Source organism: Monodon monoceros, unplaced genomic scaffold (genome assembly GCF_005190385.1).
Source record: "Monodon monoceros isolate NGI ecotype Baffin Bay Population unplaced genomic scaffold, NGI_Narwhal_1 Super_Scaffold_11, whole genome shotgun sequence".
Classification (NCBI taxonomy): domain Eukaryota; kingdom Metazoa; phylum Chordata; class Mammalia; order Artiodactyla; family Monodontidae; genus Monodon; species Monodon monoceros.
The window spans coordinates 102,667,934-102,687,346 of NW_021703767.1; the positions used below are offsets into that span (position 1 = coordinate 102,667,934).

The following is a 19,413-nucleotide window of genomic DNA, read 5'->3' on the forward strand; positions in this document are numbered from 1 at the left end:
GAGCATCATCGCCAGCAACAGGAGACACGTTCCCCTTCCATACTTGTAAGCTCCTCTTTGCAACCCCGTGGAACCGCCCAGTAGTCCCCTGTCCCCACAGGAAAAAAAAATTCTGTAGCTCTTTGAAACACAATGAAACATAAAACATGGCATTTCATGAAGCCAGTTTCTTAATTAGGAAATCTAAGAAGTCACAGTTTTAGTTACTTTGCAACTAGACTGGTAGTTTGTCATTGTTGTTTTACATTAAGATGGAAACCAAAAGCAAGATAACCTGTGAGCATCACCTTGTAGAGAGATTTACAACCACCACAGCAGCTTGGACCCCATCAATCTTCATTCACTGAATTAATGTGCTGGTGCTGGGGAAAGGGCAATAAACAGATAAAAATCCTTGGAGTCCTGGAACTTACTTCCTAGTGGGAAGACAGAAAATAAAGATCAGTAAGGGAAATATATATTAGATGTGGTGAGTGCTGTGGAGAAAAAAGCAAGGATGAGAGGATGAGAGACAGGACATGGGAATGCAATTTAAAATTTAAAATTTAAAATCAAGTAGTCAAAGACCTTACTGAAAAGGTGATATTTGAATAAAGGCTCTAGAGAGAGGAAGGGGCCAGTCATGCAGTTACCTGGGATAAGAGCCATTTAGGTAGAATGGCACATGCAAAGCCCTAGCCCTAAGTGGAAATATGTGAGTGAATTTGAGAAATAGCATTGAGGGCAATGCCCAGAGTGAGCGTGGAGGAGATGGCAGAGTCAGAGGGAAAGCAGGGGCCCAATCACACAGGGGCCTTTCCGGTCATAGTAAGGATTCAGCTTCTACTCCCGATGAGACAGGAGCTTCAAGAGGCTTTGAGCAGAGGAGTAAGATGATCTAACTTCCTTTTTAACAGGATTGCTTTGATTAAAGGAGTTGGAGACAGAAATAGGAGATACTGCCTTTAGACCCAAGCAAGAGGGGCCCCTGCCCTGGGCCCCATATTGTACGGGGTCCTGCATAAAACAAACACAAAACATGTACATTTATGATAGTACCCAGGGCATCCTTCTTAGCAATCAGGCTCAATTCTGGCACAGCACAACCTGCAGTCTTAAATATGTATTCCCATGACTACCACATTTTAGACCCTTTTAGACTCTTCTCCACACCTCTTGCCATGTGTGCATCAAACAAAAGGTGACTGCCTCCAAATGCCATCAAGGCTGCAAACATGGGAGCTGGACACTGCTTAGGAATGTGGGGAGGATTTGAGAAATGGATGTGCCTAATTAAGAGAAGTATGACTTCACTTACTAACTTCCTCTTGGAGAGCATAAGTGCCATAGATAACAACATATTATGTCTCAGTTGTGCTGAGAGTCCATTTCCTTGCTTCTCTTTGTGTTCCAATTCAGCATTCTTGAGATATTCACGAATGGCCCAGGGTTTGCAATGGTTGCATACTTAATGGCTAGAAATATTAAACAATTCATATCTCTCTAAATTTGTATTTATGCAGGTCCAAACAAAATTCATGCTGGAGCTAAATTCTAGAATATTGTTTCAAGAGATGACGAAAATGGCAATATAAGTGATCATAGTTTATAGGATGAAATTTAAACATTTTGAAATATTGTTTACAATAGTGGTAATGTACCATCTGCAACCCCAGTTACAATACTTGAACATGATGTGTAGATGTTGTGGCTCTTATTGCTAGTTCAGATGAGCAAAGTTTCTCCAAACTGAATTGAAATTAATATGTTTAATTAATTTTTAAAATACAAGGACTCAACAAGAGTGGTCTAATTTGATAAAACTATCAATAGAACATCAATTACATGGAAATCTTGGTTATGTGGCATATATTTTACGGAAATTAAGTTTTAAAAATAACATCTACAGGATAGACATATAGTAATTCATAACTTAAACTCTTTCTATACTCATCCAAATATCACCTACCCATTAAGAGAACACCCAGACACACACAATAGTAATTCAGTCATCTATGTTTTGCTTACTGTTGGTCATATAAAAATCATTAATTGTTTCTTACTTTTTCAACACAAGAGTATACGTTAAAGTAGGAGGATAGAACATATTTTAAATAACTTTGTTAGATTGACTCATAAAGTTCAAATATTTAGATATTTATTATGTTGGGTCCCATTTGTACTTTGGCCCCTTGTATCTTAGGGAAATCCAATTTGGAGGTTACTGCAATAAATAAATCCTGGCAATAAATGATGGTGGTCTCTTCAGGGTGATGGCAACGGAGATGTGAGAAGTCATCAAATTCTGAATACTTTCTGAAAGAAGCACCAGAAGGATTCCTGACAGACTGGATTTAAGTGTGAAAGGGAAGAATCAAATGACACAAGGTTTTCAGCCTGAGCATCTCCATAAAAAGTTGCCATTATGTGAGCTAGGGCAGGATGTAGGAAGAGCAGCTTGGGGAGACTTTCAGGAGCTTGTTTTGTCATGTTAAGCCTGAGATGTATTTTAACTCTCAGCAGTTTTCTGTTTTTTTTAAATACATTTATTTATTTACTTACTTACTTTTGGCTGCATTGGGTCTTCACTGCTGTGCACAGGCTTTCTCTAGTTGCGGCAAGCGGGGGCTACTCTTCGTTGCGGTGCGTGGACTTCTCTTGCAGTAGCTTCTCTTGTTGCAGAGCATGGGCTCTAGGTGCACGGGCTTCAGTAGTTGTGGCACGCAGGCTAAGTAGTTGTGGTTCACGGGCTCTAGAGCGCAGGCTCAGTAGTTGTGGCGCACGAGTTTAGTTGCTCCGCGGCATGTGGGATCTTCCCGGACCAGGGATCGAACCCGTGTCCCCTGTTTTGGCAGGTGGATTCTTAACCACTGTACCACCCGGGAAGTCCTCTCAGCAGTTTAATACTCTAGGCAGGCATTCAGGGGAGAGGTCAGGATATGCGACAGTCATTAGGGTAGGAGCAGGATATGGGTTGCATTCAAATCCTTAGGATGCAAGAGATCCACTCTTTGTTTTTGGGCTTTCAACGAGATGGAAGACATGGTATAGTTGAAAGAAGGGACATTGTTGTGCCACTTCACCCTTGTAGCAGAGAGTGGCATACAGAACCCAGAAGTCACCTCCCAAAGCCATCCCAAAGGCTAAGAACTTCCTTAGTTGGGATGCCCTGAGGAAAATTCATAACTAACCACCAACCCTGGATCCTAACCCTAAACTCTTAACTTAAGACTTCCTACAAAATGTTTACCACAAACACACATGTAAGACACCGCTGGATATCATCTATCCTCCATGTGAATTTTTCCTCTCTTACTGGCCCTCTGCCCAGCTGCCTTTTACATCACATCCTTTGATGTGGTTTATCTTCCATCTTCCTAGGTTAGTTGGTCTCAGCCTCCCAAATCCCTCTGACCCAAAGATGGAGAAGGCATAAAGAAAGAAATATATCTATAAGACAATACAGAGAGACAAAACTCTAAGTTCCTGGAATCTCTTCACTATCCCATCCTCAAACTGGAAAAGAAAAGTCTAAGTGCAAATATCGCTGTCTTAATCATTTGTGAATTCTTACTCTCCCTGTGACAAATACAAGCAAAGCCACAATTAAAGCAATATTGCAATCTAAATAGAGAAGAATTGCTGAAGCAAGGGCTAAATGTCAAGAGTAAACTTTATCCCAGCCTGCTGGGTAATCTTTGGATGAGACACTAATGCAACATTTCCAAAATTGGCATCTTACAGAACGCTGATCCATGGGATGCTGCTTGATGAGTTCTATACTCAAAATAAATGGACAAAGCAAAATTAAACAAATTTCTTTTCTGTAGGAATATCAGGGACTACACTAACATGCTCTATGAATCTTTAAAAGGGAGATAGAATACAGCATTTCCAACATTTGTTTGACACAGAACCCACTCCTTGCAGTAGCTCATAATAACAACTTCCAGTAGTGGTTTTCCTCTGAACACAGTTTGAGAAGCACTATTCTAATATATATATACATATATATGAAGATCAAAAATAAATTATGTTTTTCAGAGCTTGTTTATCTGGCAGAGCAAGGCCAAAATGTTTCCCATCACCAACGCCCTGATTTGACTCACCAAGATTTGCAAATCTGCATAACTATATGCCTTCATTAAACCAAATTCAAGAGTCAACAAATTCACTTCTTAATAAATGAGGCTGTTGAGTTATTATATATTCACAGCTTTAAATATTCACATTGCAAGTGAATTCCCAAATACCCACCTGTTAAAGCAATGTTATCACTGAATAACTAGAATTAATTATTTTAGAGATGATGATAATGAAGCCAAAGAATTTATCCAAATTAAGTGTTCTTCCATGAAGAAAGGGCTGAAACTTTAGATCAATAATGATTTAATTTTACTCTGAAATCTTTGGGGGACATTCAGTTCTTCTAAGCGCAATAATTAGATGAATCGCTGGATCTTTGCTATGATGAAGCAATATCTATATCAACTTTCTTTTTACCTTTTACCCAACACACAAGTCTATATAATACAGGTTTTTTATGAGCAAACCCTTACACACTGATCTTAAAAATACTTTAGCTAGTCTTTACTATTCTTTCTGTGTATTCTCCCTGAATTAAACTAACATGGGAATAGTTCTATTTTGTGGGAAGGCAATCCTCCCAACAGAATTAGAAACTTTTGAGAAATACCTACCCATCATATGTCAGCTGTTAGCCTCACATTCACACTGAAAAGTTACACACATTTTTATGAGACAGAAAATATTTAGTAAGAATATATTTATTTATTACAAATTTCATTCATATTTTTGTATACAAATATTATTTAAAGGGCTTGAGAAATGCCATTATAATGCTAAATGAAAAAGGCTAGCTACAAAATTAATAGACACATGCTCTCAAATACATATAAATATTTTTTAAAGGTGATGTTCTAAAATAGGAATTATTGACTCTAGGTGATATAATTTTTTCTTAATTTTTCTGTATTATTTTTATAATCATGAAAAAAATGAAGCTTACTTTTTTCAATAGCACTACCCAATGTTACCTCACTTATTCCACTAAACCCAAACTACTGTGTTGAAGATACAAGTTTATGGTGAAATGCCAGGGTTTTCCTCTGGGTACAAAAGGAACCCAGTAAAAACGCTATCATCCTCAGCACTGACATACACCCCATTCCAATCTTTTGAAACTTCCAGCCAGACTTGGTCCCCTGCTTTTAATTTCAAGATGATGAGGAGAGAGGCCTGGTCTATTTCATGACCATAGAGTGTTTCTCTGGACTTGAACTGCTTCCTATTCCAGGCCACCAGGCTGATCTGAGCAGGTCGGCCCCTCACGGTGACGTGGTAGGAAAAAACATATGCCCCAGGAATACTACAGTTAAATTTCCCAGTGACAGGGCTGTAGTTCCCTTGGTCGTTATAGAGAACCTTGTCAAACTTGATAGGGGCATTTGGAGGGGGGAAAGGCTTGGATAAAGCAGCACTGAAAGCTGACTGTGGGACTCTGGCCACCTCCCCCTTGGAGCCCTTGAGACCCCGAGAGCCCTTCTTCCCAATAGACCCTCGGAACCCTTTGCTCCCAAGTTCACCCTTTGGCCCTGCAGGTCCCACAAGACCAGGAGGACCCAACTCTCCCTTTTCTCCTTTAACTCCTGGATCACCTTGGGGCCCAGGCAGCCCGTCTGAACCACTTTTCCCTTCCATTCCAATATCTCCTTTGCTACCTTTTTCTCCTTTCATGCCCTCCTCGCCTTTTTCTCCTTTTTCCCCCCTCTCCCCAGAATCTACACAGTAGCCCTTATCCCCCATCTCCCCCTTGTCTCCCTTGGCCCCAGGCTCTCCATTCAAGCCTGGTGCGCCCACAGCCCCTCGGTCTCCTTTATCTCCTTTGGTACCATTGGCACACGTGTCCCCCTTGGAGCCTTTTTGTCCTTTCACTCCTGCCAGGCCAATATTTCCTCTATCCCCCTTAGGACCAAGTCCACCTGAAATGGAAAAATTAAAATAATGGTTAAGGCTCACATATGGTATGACCAGTATGCTATTATCAGAGAGCTCACAAAATGAAACAAAACCTCTTAACTGGAGCTGGAAACCTGCTTCTTGCCTGAGCAATGGCCATGCAGAGGAGACTCTTACACTGAGCCATTCAAATCAAGAGACTCCCTCATAAAGGAAAGAGTTAATGCTACTGAGAAGCAACAGCTTATATTTAGATCTTATATATCTAGTTTGTCTGTTTGTTTGACTTTTAAGATAATGAATATTAGAACTATAGTTGCCCGTTGTGTTCCATTATACTTTGCATTTTGGTCCAACCGAGCTATTCTCCTAAATCTCTATATTGTCCATCCAAACCCAAAATCTTACAGGCAAAAAATCTGCAACCCAGGAAGATTTAGAGATCTTTTTCCCAAGGACAGCGAGAAAGAGGTGCAGAGTTCAGATACTTTTACCACTTCCAGATTCCTACACCAGTGCTGATAACATTCCATCCAATCAGTACACTAAATTATTAGAAGATTATTACTAATTGATATTTCCATCTTACCTCCCTGATAACTTTAAATACAAACAGGAAGAAAATTAAGGGCCATACTGCACACGTGACTACACACAGTAGATATACTTTATACACTACCTGGTACTCCAGGTTTTCCTGGGTATCCTGGAACTCCATTTGTTCCTCGCTCCCCACGTTCTCCCTTAAGTCCTAAAATGATACCAAGATTAACTTTTTTCTAACTATATTAGCTATGATATAACAAACACCCATTTCACAACTGTGTCACATTCTAATGCTTCCTTTACCAAAATGTGTAAAGGTAAAACAATATGGAAAAAGAATTTATTGAGCAACATTAGGAATATTTTATTCCAATTGATGGTGAACCATTTAAAGTATATTTGGAGGTAGTGCCAAATCTCTTCAAACAGATTTCAGCTTTTCCCTCAGCATTCTTGTAGCTCTTCAAATCTCTTACAAAACCTATGACATTCTGCCTTACATTTGTATGTCTGTGTTTGTGCTCTTCTTATTACGAATTCTGAATGACAGTTAAAAGGTCCTCTTTTTTTATATCCCTCACAATGTGTGAGAGATCGTACCGTGCACCATATAAGCTAAAACACAGAGCACAACACTCTGCAGTCAGCTAAAACTGTTCATGATAAAAACCCACACAGGGGGCTTCCCTGGTGGCGCAGTGGTTGAGAGTCCGTCTGCCGATGCAGGGGACACGGGTTCGTGCCCCGGTCCGGGAGGATCCCACATGCCGCGGAGCGGCTGGGCCCGTGAGCCATGGCCGTTGAGCCTGCGCGTCCGGAGCCTGTGCTCCGCGACGGGAGAGGCCGCAGCAGTGGGAGGCCCGTGTACAGCAAAAAAAAAAAAAAAAAAAACCCACACAGGATAAAAAATATTGTCCTTGATATACATAAAGCACCAAGGAAAAGCTAATTTTCATTTTGCTTGGAATTTTCTTCATACACTCTTTGGGCAATTATAAAGCTGTGAAAATTCATGTTTGAAAAAATAAAAATATCTGGGCTTTTAGATATTTGCAATATTACCACAAAATGGACTTTTATACTGGGTCTGGCCAAAGGCCCATCCTGTTACAGTGCAGCCACTCTAGACTTATTTTAATTGTAACTAATAATAGCAAAAATAACAGTAACAATAATAGCTAACTCTCATTGAGCACTTACTTTGCACCAGGTAATGTTCCAAGCTCTTAACATGAATTTTTAAATTTCAAACTTTTAGTTTAATATTAATTTTTATTTGATAATAAAACAGCCTCTCATATAACAGGGAGGCTCACATAACAGAGCACATTTCATCAATTGGAATATTTTTCATTTACAAAAGTTTGTAGCATCTCCCATCAAGAAAGGTAGAGCACATATTTTTGTCACCACTTTCATCACAAAAGAAACTGAGGTATGAAAAAGTTTAGCAATCTGTACAGAGTCAAACATAACTGTATATAATATTGGTTGGCATCAACTTACCAGCCATATTATTTATGATATAACCAACATATTTTGTTTCATTTTTTCCAGGGAAAAAGAAACTCTAAGTCAAATTAAAAGTCATGAGAAGAGGGGGCTTTTCAAGATGGCAGAGGAGTAGGAGGACATGGAGTTCATCTCTCTCGACAAATGCATCAAGAATACATCTACAGGGCTTCCCTGGTGGCGCAGTGGTTGAGGGTCCGCCTGCCGATGCAGGGGACGCGGGTTCGTGCCCCGGTCCGGGAAGATCCCACATGCCACGGAGCGGCTGGGCCCGTGAGCCATGGCTGCTGAGCCTGCGCGTCCGGAGCCTGTGCTCCACAGCAGGAGAGGCCACAACAGTGAGAGGCCCACGTACCGTGAAAAAAAAAAAAAAGAATACATCTACAGATGCAACAATTCTCACAGAACACGGGCTGAACACTAGTAGAAGACCTTGGACACCAGAAAGGACAATAAAGATGCCTGCATAACCAGGCAGGATGAAAGAAAGGGAGAAAGAAGAGGAGAGGAAATGGGATGGAACCTGCTCCCCAGTTGGGGAGCTGAAGCAGAAGAGAGGTTCCCACATCTGGGGAAGCCCCCTCACCAACAGAGAAATTGGTTGGGACAGAAGGGAAGCACCTGAGGCTGTCAGAGGAGGGTGGAACGGCCAGTCTGTGGCAGAGAGCACAGAGTGAGACCTACACAGACAGTCCATGCAACAGCACTGCATGCCCCACACTGGGACGTGTGTCCACTGGTGCGCACGACAGTGGGAGCTGGAGCGTGGGGACTGGAGTACAAACCCAGAAGGAGTACTATTGTTGGCTGCAAGGAGACAGCCAATGGGGATGGGAGGGAGGAAATATGCAACTGGGAATGCCTGTAGAGGAAACCTGGACTGCCATGGAAGCAAGGCACCACTGTTGAGTGACATGCAGGGGATGGAGCCACCACTGCAGCCTCTCTCCCCATGCACCAGCCCCTGCCCATCCCCGCAGGTGCTAGGAGAGGGCCCTGACAGGGCTGGCCCTCACACACCTGCCACTGGGCACTAGAAAATGCTCACACTAGGCCAGATTTCTTGTGCCTGTGGCTGCCACTTCCCTGTACATCTGTCGCCACTGGAGCTCCTGCGACCCAGGCAGCCATGCCACCTCCACGCCATGTCCTCACTGGGGCAGGCCCAAGTGCTCCAGGGCAGCCTAGGGAGCAGAATCCTGTGGGTGGCCCACATGCAGAAGTGGGGCTAAAATCACAGCTGAACCCCAGGGGCAGGGTGACTAAGGAAGAGGAACAAAAATCTTTCCATCAGTTGCACAAGCTACATATTAAGGCCCTGTGATCAGCTTAGTAGACCCTGCATCTATGGATCTGAATGGACAATGAGTGTTCCCACAAATGAAACTGGTCTAGCTCTGACAGCTGTGGACTTTGGGGGCAGGCACACACATGAGCTGGGCCAGATCAGAGTCTGACCTGTCCTCACAGTGCCCACAGCAGGTCGAGAGACCAACCTAGAGGCACTGGAGGGCCTACTGGGGAGGTGGAGGTGGGCTGTGGCTCAGAGCAGGGGCTAGCACAATGACAGCTGAGACCCCAGGAAAATATTATTATTACTATTATTATTATTATGTTTTGATTTGTTCTGTTGCTGGCTTTGTTTTTTGTAATTATTATTCTTTATTCTTATTTAGTAGTTTGGGGGGTTTTAGGTTTGTTTGGTTTTTCTCTGTTTTCTTTTCTTCCTTTTTATAATTTTGTTAATTTTTTTGTTTTTATTTTTATTTTTCATTGTTCTGTTTTTTTCCTTTTCTTTGTTCTATTTTGTTTTTATCTTTTTTTCCCTCTTTCTGTTTTTTCTTTTTATCCTTTTTTAAATTGTTTTTGTGTGTCTGTTTTTGTTTGCTTTATTCTTCAGTTTGCATTCTGTTTAAGTTTTGTTTTTTGTTTTCTGTTTGTGTTAGTTTTGTTTTTAATTGTTTGATTTCATTTTGGGGTTCTGTTTGTCTGGTTGTTCTCTTGGGTTTTGTTTTCTTTGGTTTTGTTTTTGTTTCTTTTTGTGTGTGCATGAGTTTGTTTTCATTTTTGTTTGGTTGGTTTTGCTTTTACCATTTGTCTGGAGCTTTGTTTGTTTTTTGGTTTTATTGCTGTTGTTGCTATTTGTTTCTGTATTTGCTGTTTCTCTTGGGTTTTGTTTCTCTTTTTGTTTTCCTTTGTTTTCTCCCCCCACCCCTTTTTTTCCCTTTATTGCTGTGATGTGTGGCTTGTGGGGTCTTGGTTCCCCAGCCGGGAGTCAGGCCGGAGCCTCGGGGAAGGGAGCACTGAGTCCAGGATGCTGGAATGCCAGAGAATTCCTGACCCCAAGGAATGTTAATTGATGAGACCTCTCACAGAGGTCTGCATCTTGAATACAAGACATGGCTCTACCCAACTGCCTGCAGGCTCTAGTGCTGGATGCCTCACAGCAAACAACAGCAAGACAGGAACACAAAACCACCTATCAGCAGACAGGCTGCCTAAAGTTGTGCTAAGCTCACAGACACCCCAAAACACACCACCTGACATGGCCCTGCTCATCAGAGGGACAAGATCCAGCTCCACCCACGAGAACACAGGCACCAGTCCCTCCCACCAGGAAGCCTACACAAGCCACTGGACCAACCTCACCCACCAAGGGCAGACACAAGCAGCAAGAGGAACTATGACACTTCAGTCTGTGGAAAGAAGACCTCAAACACAGTAAGTTAGACAAAATGAGAAGACTGAGAAATACGTTGTAGAAGAAGGAGCAAGGTAAAAACCCACAAGACCAAATAAATGAAGAGGAAATAGGCAGTCTACCTGGAAAAGAATTCAGAGTAATAACAGTAAAGATGATCCAATTCTGTTAAACAGAAATGTTTAACAAGGACCTAGAAGAACTAAAGAACAAACAAACTGTGATGAGCAACACAATAACTGAAATTAAAAATAAACTCAAAGGAATCAATAGCAGAATTACTGAGGAAGAAGAACAGATAAGTGACCTGGAAGATAGGATGGTGGAAATAACTACCATGGAGCAAAATAAAGAAAAAAGAATGAAAAGAAATGAGGACAGTCTCAGAGACCTCTGGGACAACATTAAAGGCACCAATGTTCAAATTATAGGGATCCCAGAAGAAGTAGAGAAAGAGAAAGTGTCTGAGAAAATATTTGAAGAGATTATAGTAAAAAACTTCTCTAACATGGGAAAGGAAATAGTCAATCAAGTCCAGGAAGCACAGACAGTCCCATACAGGATAAATCCAAGGAGAAACAGGCTGAGACACATATCAATCAAACTAACAAAAATTAAACACAAAGAAAAAATACTAAAAGCAGCAAGGGAAAAGCAACAAATAACATACAAGGGAATTCCCATAAGGTTATCAGCTGATTTTTCAGCAGAAACTCTGCAGGCCAGAAGGGAGTGACAGGATATATTTAAAGTGATAAAAAGGGTAAAATCTACAACCAAGATTACTCTACCTGGCAAGAATCTCATTCAGATTTGATGGAGAAATCAAAAGCTCTACAGAAAAGCAAAGCTAAGAGAATTCAGCACCACAAAACCAGCTTTACAACAAATGCTAAATGAACTTTTCTAGGCAGGAAGCACAAGAGAAGAAAAAGACCTACAAAAACAAACCCCAAAACTTAAGAAAATGGTAATAGGAACATACATACTGATAATTACCTTAAATGTAAATGGATTAAATGCTCCAACCAAAAGACACAGATTGGCTGAATGCATACAAAAATAAGACCCATGTATGTGCTGTCTACAAGAGACCAACTTCACACCTAGGGACACATACAGATTGAAAGTGAGAGGATGGAGAAAGATATTCCATGTAAATGGAAATCAAAAGAAAGCTGCAGTAGAAATACTCATATCAGACAAAATAGACTTTAAAATAAAGACTATTACGAGAGACAAAGAAGGACACTACATAATGATCAAGGGATCAATCCAAGAAGAAGATATAACAAGAGTAAATATTTATGCACCCAACATAGGAGCACCTCTATACATAAGGCAAATGCTAACAGCCATAAAAGAGGAAATTGACAGTAACACAATAATAGTGGGGACTTTAACACTCCACTTATATCAATGGATAGCTATCCAGACAGAAAATTAATAAGGTAACACAAGCTTTAAATGACACATTAGACCAGGTAGACTTAGTTGATATTTATAGGACATTCCATCCAAAAGCAGCAGAATACACTTTATTCTCAAGTGTACGTGGAACATTCTCCAGGATAGATCACATCTTGGATCACAAATCAAGCCTCGGTAAATTTAAGAAAACTGAAATCATATCAAGCATCTTTTCTGACCACAAGGCTATGAGATTAGAAATCAATTACAGGGAAAAAGACCAGTAAAAAACACAAACACTTGGAGGGAAAACAATATGCTACTAAACAACCAAGAGATCACTGAAGAAATCAAAGAGGAAATCATAAAACACCAAGAGGGGGCTCCTGGTGGCACAGTGGTTAAGAATCCACCTGCCAATGCAGGGGACACAGGTTCAAGCCTTGGTCTGGGAAGATCTCACATGCCACAGAGCAACTAAGCCCATGCACCACAACTACTGAGCCTGCACGCTACAGCCCACGAGCCACAACTACTGAGCCTGCGTGCCACAACTACTGAAGCCCACGCACCTAGAGCCACAACAAGAGAAGCCACCACAATGAGAAGCCCGTGCACTGCAATGAAGAGTAGCCCCTGCTCGCCACAACTAGAGAAAGCCTGCATGCAGCAGTGAAGACCCAACACAGCCAAAAATAAATAAATAAAAATTTAAAATACCTAGAAACAAATGACAATAAAAACACGATGAACCAAAACCTATGAGAGGCAGCAAAAGCAGTTCTAAGAGGGAAGTTTAAAGTAATACAATCCTACCTCAAGAAACAAGAAAAATCTCAAATAAACAACCTAACCTTACACTTAAAGCAACTAGAGAAAGAAGAACAACAAAAAAAAAGTTAGTAGAAGGAAATAAATGAAATAGAAACAAAGAAAACAACAGCAAAGATCAATGAAACTAAAAGATGGTTCTTTGAGAAGATAAACCAAATTGATAAAACTTTAGGCAGACTCATCAAGAAAAAAAGGGAGAGCACTCAAATCAATAAAATTAGAAATTGAAAAGGACGAGTTACAACTGACATTGCAGAAATACAAAGGATCATAAGAGATCCTTTGTAAGCAGCTCTATGCCAATAAAATGGACAACTTGGAAGAAATGGACAAATTCTTAGAAAGGCATAACCTTCCAAGACTGAACCAAGAAGAAATAGAAAACATAAACAGACCAATCACAAGTAATGAAATTGAAACTGTGATTAAAAATCTTCCAACAAACAAAAGTCCAAGACCAGATGACTTCACAGGCGAATTCTATCAAATTTTAGAGAAGAGCTAACACCTATCCTTCTCAAACTCTTCCCAAAAATTGCAGAGGGAGGAACACTCCCAAACTCATTCTATGAGGCCACCAGCACCATGATATCAAAACCAGACAAAGATATCACACAAAAAAAGAAAATTACAGGCCAATATCACTGATGAACATAAACGCAAAAATCCTCAACAAAATACTAGCAAACCGAATCCAACAACACATTAAAAGGACCACATGCCATGATCAAGTAGGATTTATCCCAGGGATGCAAGGACTCTTAAATACATGCAAATCAATCAATGTGATATACCATATTAACAAATTGAAGGACAAAAACCATATGATCATCTCAAGAGATGTATAAAGAGCTTTTGACAAAATTCAACACCCATTTAAGATAAAAAAACTCTCCAGAATGTGGGCATAGAGGGAACTTACCTCAACACAATAAAGGCCATATATGAAAAACTCACATCGAGCATTATTCTCAATGGTGAAAAACTGAAAGCATTTCCTCTAAGATCAGGAACAAGACAAGGGTGCCCACTCTCGCCACTATTATACAACATAGTTTTGGAAGTCCTAGCCACAGCAATCAGAGAAGAAAAAGAAATAAAAGGAATACAAACTGGAAAAGAATATGTAAAACTGTAACTGTTTGCAGATTACATGATAATATACATAGAGAATCCTAAAGATGCCACTAGAAAACTACTAGAGCTAATCAATGAATTTAGTAAAGTTGCACGATACAAAATTAATACACAGAAATCTCTTGCATTCCTATACACTAACAATGAAAGATCAGAAAGAGAAATTAAGGAAACAATTTCATTCACCACTGCAAAAAAATGAATAAAATATCTAGGAATAAACCTACCTAAGGAGGCAAAAGACCTGTACTCAGAAAACTATAAGATACTGATGAAAGAAATAAAAAAAGACACAAACAGATGGAGAGATATACCATGTTCTTGAATTGGAAGAATCAATATTGTGAAAATGACTATAATATCCAAAGCAATCTACAGATTCAATGCAATCCCTATCAAACTACCAATGGCATTTTTCACAGAACTAGAACAAAAATTTTTTACAATTTGTATGGAAACACAAAAGACCCCAAAGCCAAAGCTATCTTGAGAAAGAAAAAAGGAGTTGGAGGAATCAGGCTCCCCGACTTCAGACTATACTACAAAGCTACAGTAATCAAGACAGTATGGTACTGGCACAAAAACAGAAAGATAGATCAATGGAACAGGATAGAAAGCCCAGAGATAAACCCATGCACCTACAGTCACCTTATTTTTGATAAAGGAGGCAAGAATATACAGTGGAGAAAAGACAGTCTCTTCAATAAGTGGTGCTGGGAAAACTGGACAGCTACATGTAAAAGAATGAAATTAGAACATCCCCTAACACCAAACACAAAAATAAACTCAAAATGGATCAAAGATCTAAATGTAAGGCCAGACACTATAAAACTCTTAGATGAAAACATAGGCAGAACATTCAATGACATAAATCACAGAAAGATCCTTTTTGACCCACCTCTTAGAGAAATGGAGATAAAAACAAAAATAAACAAATGGGAAGGACCTAATGAAACTTCAAAACTTTTGTACAGCAAAGGAAACCATTAACAAGACCAAAAGACAACCCTCAGAATGGGAGAAAATATTTGCAAATGAAGCAACTGACAAAGGATTAACCTCCAAAATATACAAGCAACCCATGCAGCTCAATATGAAAAAAAAAAACAACCCAATCCAAAAATGGGCAGAAGACCTAAATAGACATTTCTCCAAAGAAGACATACAGATTGCCAACAAACATATGAAAGGATGCTCAACATCAGTAATTATTAGAGAAATGCAAATCAAAACTACAAAAAGGTATCACCTCACACCAGTCAGAATGGCCATCAACAAAAAATCTACAAACAATAAATGCTGGAGAGGATGTGGAGAAAAGGGAACCCTCTTGCACTGCTGATGGGAATGTAAATTGATAAAACCACTATGGAGAACAGTATGGAGGTTCCTTAAAAAACTAAAAATAGAATTGCCATATGACCCAGCAATCCCACTACTGGGCATATACCGAGAGAAACCATAATGCAAAAAGACACATGACATGCACCCCAATGTTCATTGCAGCACTATTTACAATAGGCAGGACATAGAAGCAACCTAAATGTCCATCAACAGAGGAATGGATAAAAAAGATGTGGTACACATATATAATGGAATATTACTCAGCCATAAAGAGGAATGAAACTGGGTCATTTGTAGAGACGTGGATGGACCTAGAGACTGTCATACAGAATGAAGTAAGGCAGAAAGAGAAAAACAAATATCGTATATTATCCCATATATGTGGATTCTTAAAAAATGGTATAGATTATCTTATTTGCAAAGCAGAAATAGAGACACAGACGTAGAGAATAAACATATGGATACCAAAGGGGAAAAGGGTGTGGGTAGGATGAATTGTGAGATAGGGATTGACATATATACACTATTGATACTATATATAAAATAGATAACTAATGAGAATGTACTGTAAAGCACAGGGAACTCTACTCAGTGCTCTGTGGTGACCTAAATGGGAAGGAAATCCAAAAATGAGGGCATATATGTATATGTATAGCTGATTCACTTTACAGCAACTATATCCCAATAAAAATTTTTCAAAGAAGAAACCAAAATAATTTTTTTTAGTTTCTTAACCTCTTTTATTTTATTTTTAACTGAAGTATAGTTGATTTACAATGTTGTGTAAGAAACCAGAATATTATCAGAGTCCCAGAAGACTCTAATGTGCCCCCTTTTTGTCACAGCCTAACCTTTGAGAGTAACTACAGTTGACTTTTAGCATCATAGACTTTGGGGGGTTTGTACTAACCATTATATAATTGAAGTTGTATAGTATATAATCTTTTGTGTCTGAATTCTTTCGTTCAACATTATATTTGTAAAATTGATTTATACTGTTGCATATAGTTGTTTGTTGGTTCTCATTACCATTGTATAAATATGCCAGTATTTAATAATCTACTATAAAGAATTTATTAATTTTACAATAAAAGCACAATGGCTGTAAATAAATAAATAAATACATAAATAAAAGTCATGAAAAGCAATTCAGCCAAATTTCATAAGACTAGCTAGAGAAATCCCACCATAAGCTGCTCAACTGAGTTTTCTAAGTAGCTTGTTCCTCTTTATCATTCCATTTAAAATTTAAAATTTGGAAATTAGGGCTTCCCTGGTGGCGCAGTGGTTAAGAGTCCACCTGCCGATGCAGGAGACACGGGTTCGTGCCCTGGTCCGGGAAGATCCCACATGCCGCGGAGCAGCTAGGCCCGTGAGCCATGGCCGCTGAGCCTGCGCGTCCGGAGCTTGTGCTCCGCAACGGAAGAGGCCACAACAGTGAGAGGCCCGCGTACCGCAAAAAAAAACAAAAAATTGGAAATTAACCCATAGGCCATCGGGAGAACATCTGTATACCTTTGAAGAGAACATAACTATGAATGGAAGTGAAGGAATAATTCTATTCCCAGTCCTTGTCAATATTCATATCCTGACCTTCACTGCACAGTTATTCTGGTTCTTGAGTTCATTTAAAGAGTTTAACTGCTTATAATGAATTTACTCAATCAGATAATGATTGAGTAAAAACTACAGTCATTCTGCTCATTTATTTTTTTAACTTTAAGTCTTAAACAAGAGTCCAAGTTAAGTGGAAGTAAAAGGAAAATACAGTTGTCACTTTATAGAGACTGGCTAAATGATTTTATACTTTTGATCCTTCATCAAGGCATATTCTTAAGAACCTCATTTTATAATACTTCCCTGTTTTTTTCTTCTACTTCCAGAAGTCTAACTTTCAAAATGTATGAAACACTGGGGAGGTTCATCACTCATCTTTATTTCACAGGGCTTTCTGCTAACATAATTCAGCCACAAAAGGATTAAATGCTTCCAAGAATGAAAATCGCATAACTGACAAGTGTGAAGTGGCTCTCTCTTACCTTAGCATCTTTTTTGAGTAATTACTTCACTGAATGTTCTACCAGAAATGAGTTAGGCGGTTCCTGAGCCATGCAGAGGGTGATGTATAGATGATATTATGTCTTTTGACACGTGACACTAAGGCTAAAACATTTAACTTGATGGATATATAGTATTTCTACAGGCTGGTGGTATTCCCTGAGGAATTTCTAAATGTCCCAGTGAATCTATAACCTTCCCTCAATACCTTGAAGCACTTATAGAACCAGGGATTTCCCAGAGCAGAGCACCCTCTTTGCTGATACATCTATGGAATTACAGAATTTCTGAGCTGGAAAAGATCTAGGAAAGCCCCCATAATGACAAATCTTCCTTAAACAGAGTATAAATAAATATCTAGTCTAGTCCTCTCAATTTCCAGATGAGGTAAAGTGACGGGTCCAGGGTCACTGCAAATAGCTTGACTTCTTCCATTTTAATTCAGTTCTCTTCCCACCGTTGACACTGCCCCTGATTTGAGAGTAAGCCAAAGGATATGTCATACTCTCCTTAGTAGGTAGTCTATCCATCTATATGGAATATTCTAGAGGATTGCCTGCTCTGATTAGTTTTGTGTAGTATGAAATTAATTTGCATCATAAAGAAGAACTCAAACAGGAGTATATAGGAAAGGACCCTTTCCCAGAGTCTATGCCCTGTGGCTCCCAGTCACTGAGTCAGCCAGGTGGACTACAAGAAACAGAAAAGGTATGTGTGTGGGGGCGAGTATATTACCAGGCAAGTTTAAAATTTCTCAATCGGCTATTTATAAAGTTAACATTTTTATATCAAATATAACTCACAATATGCTTTACCAAGTTTTTACATTTTAAAAAATAGATCTACCTGTAAGAATCTGATATTTACTTAACAAGCTGCTCTTCTTAAAAATGATGCAGAACATCTCTTGAGTTCTGACATGAAATGGATATAATTACCTACCCTTCTCTCCTTTCTGGCCTTTTGGACCTTGGGGTCCAGTGACTCCTGGTGGCCCTAGGATCCCCATATCACCAGCTTCTCCCTTAAAACCTGGAAATGAGATTTAAAAACCATCAGGGTAGAAAAATTCTCTTTTGAAATTCATTACTTCCAAAAAAATCAGTCATTTTATTGAGGCCAATGACTTTCAGTGTCCTAATGATAAAATCTGGGTGAGAATAAACTATTACAGAGTTCTAAGGACAATATTTTTTCTGATTTGCAATTTTGCACTACCTGAATAGATAAATTGAGCCCATTAGTACTTGTCACTGAATTCATGGCAGTGATCAAATGATTCAGAGAAGCAGTACTATATCAAACAACAAGAAAAGATGATTATCTGACTCTTAACCTCATGTGGACCACACTTTCAAATTGGAAGTAAAACCACAATACCTAGCACTTTTGGTTTTCCCATTCCTTCACTTATATACTCATTCAGGAAAAATTGCTGAGCCCCCCTACACACCAAGCATCCTGATAGGTGTCAGGAATCAGCCATCGACATTCCAGCAGTCCCTTCCCTCATGGAGCTGAGAGTCCATGAAAGATAAACATGAACAAATAACCACACAAATAAATAGAAATGGCCACACTGTTGTTAGTTATGTAAAGAAAAGAGAAAGTTCCTATTGTAGATGGTGGTTTAAAAAAAAACTGATTTATGGGATCAGAGGATACCTCCTGGAAAAAAATGTCATTAAGCTAAGACCCAATGAACAAATTAGAAATTTCTGAGACAAAGAAAAAAAAAAAAAACATGGATGAGTATTTCAGGAAACACAAGAGTAGAAAAGACCATGGTGTTTTTAAGAAACTGAAAGAAGAGCACCATGGGCGGAGCTAGCGATCAGGGTAAAAGAGGCTGAGGGGCAGGCGAGGGGCAGATGGTGCAGGACTCAGGCCTCACTGGTGTCCTCGCTCATCCC

The 19,413-nt window shown here is 39.5% G+C and overlaps 1 protein-coding gene across 3 annotated transcripts in view; it reads right to left on the reverse strand.

Annotated features, from left to right (window-relative positions):
* Positions 1-4,925: 4,925 nt before the first annotated feature.
* The window catches only part of OTOL1 (otolin 1), a 64,690-nt gene continuing 50,202 nt past the window's right edge, over positions 4,926-19,413 (reverse strand). For all 3 annotated transcript variants that reach the window (XM_029213825.1, XM_029213824.1, XM_029213826.1), the window contains 3 exons: positions 18,443-18,532; positions 6,638-6,709; positions 4,926-5,981 (listed from right to left, as the gene is read on the reverse strand). In XM_029213825.1, the coding sequence (XP_029069658.1) occupies positions 5,083-5,981; positions 6,638-6,709; positions 18,443-18,532 (1,061 nt within the window). In that variant the 3' untranslated portion in view covers positions 4,926-5,082. The remainder of the gene's footprint in view (positions 5,982-6,637; positions 6,710-18,442; positions 18,533-19,413) is intronic.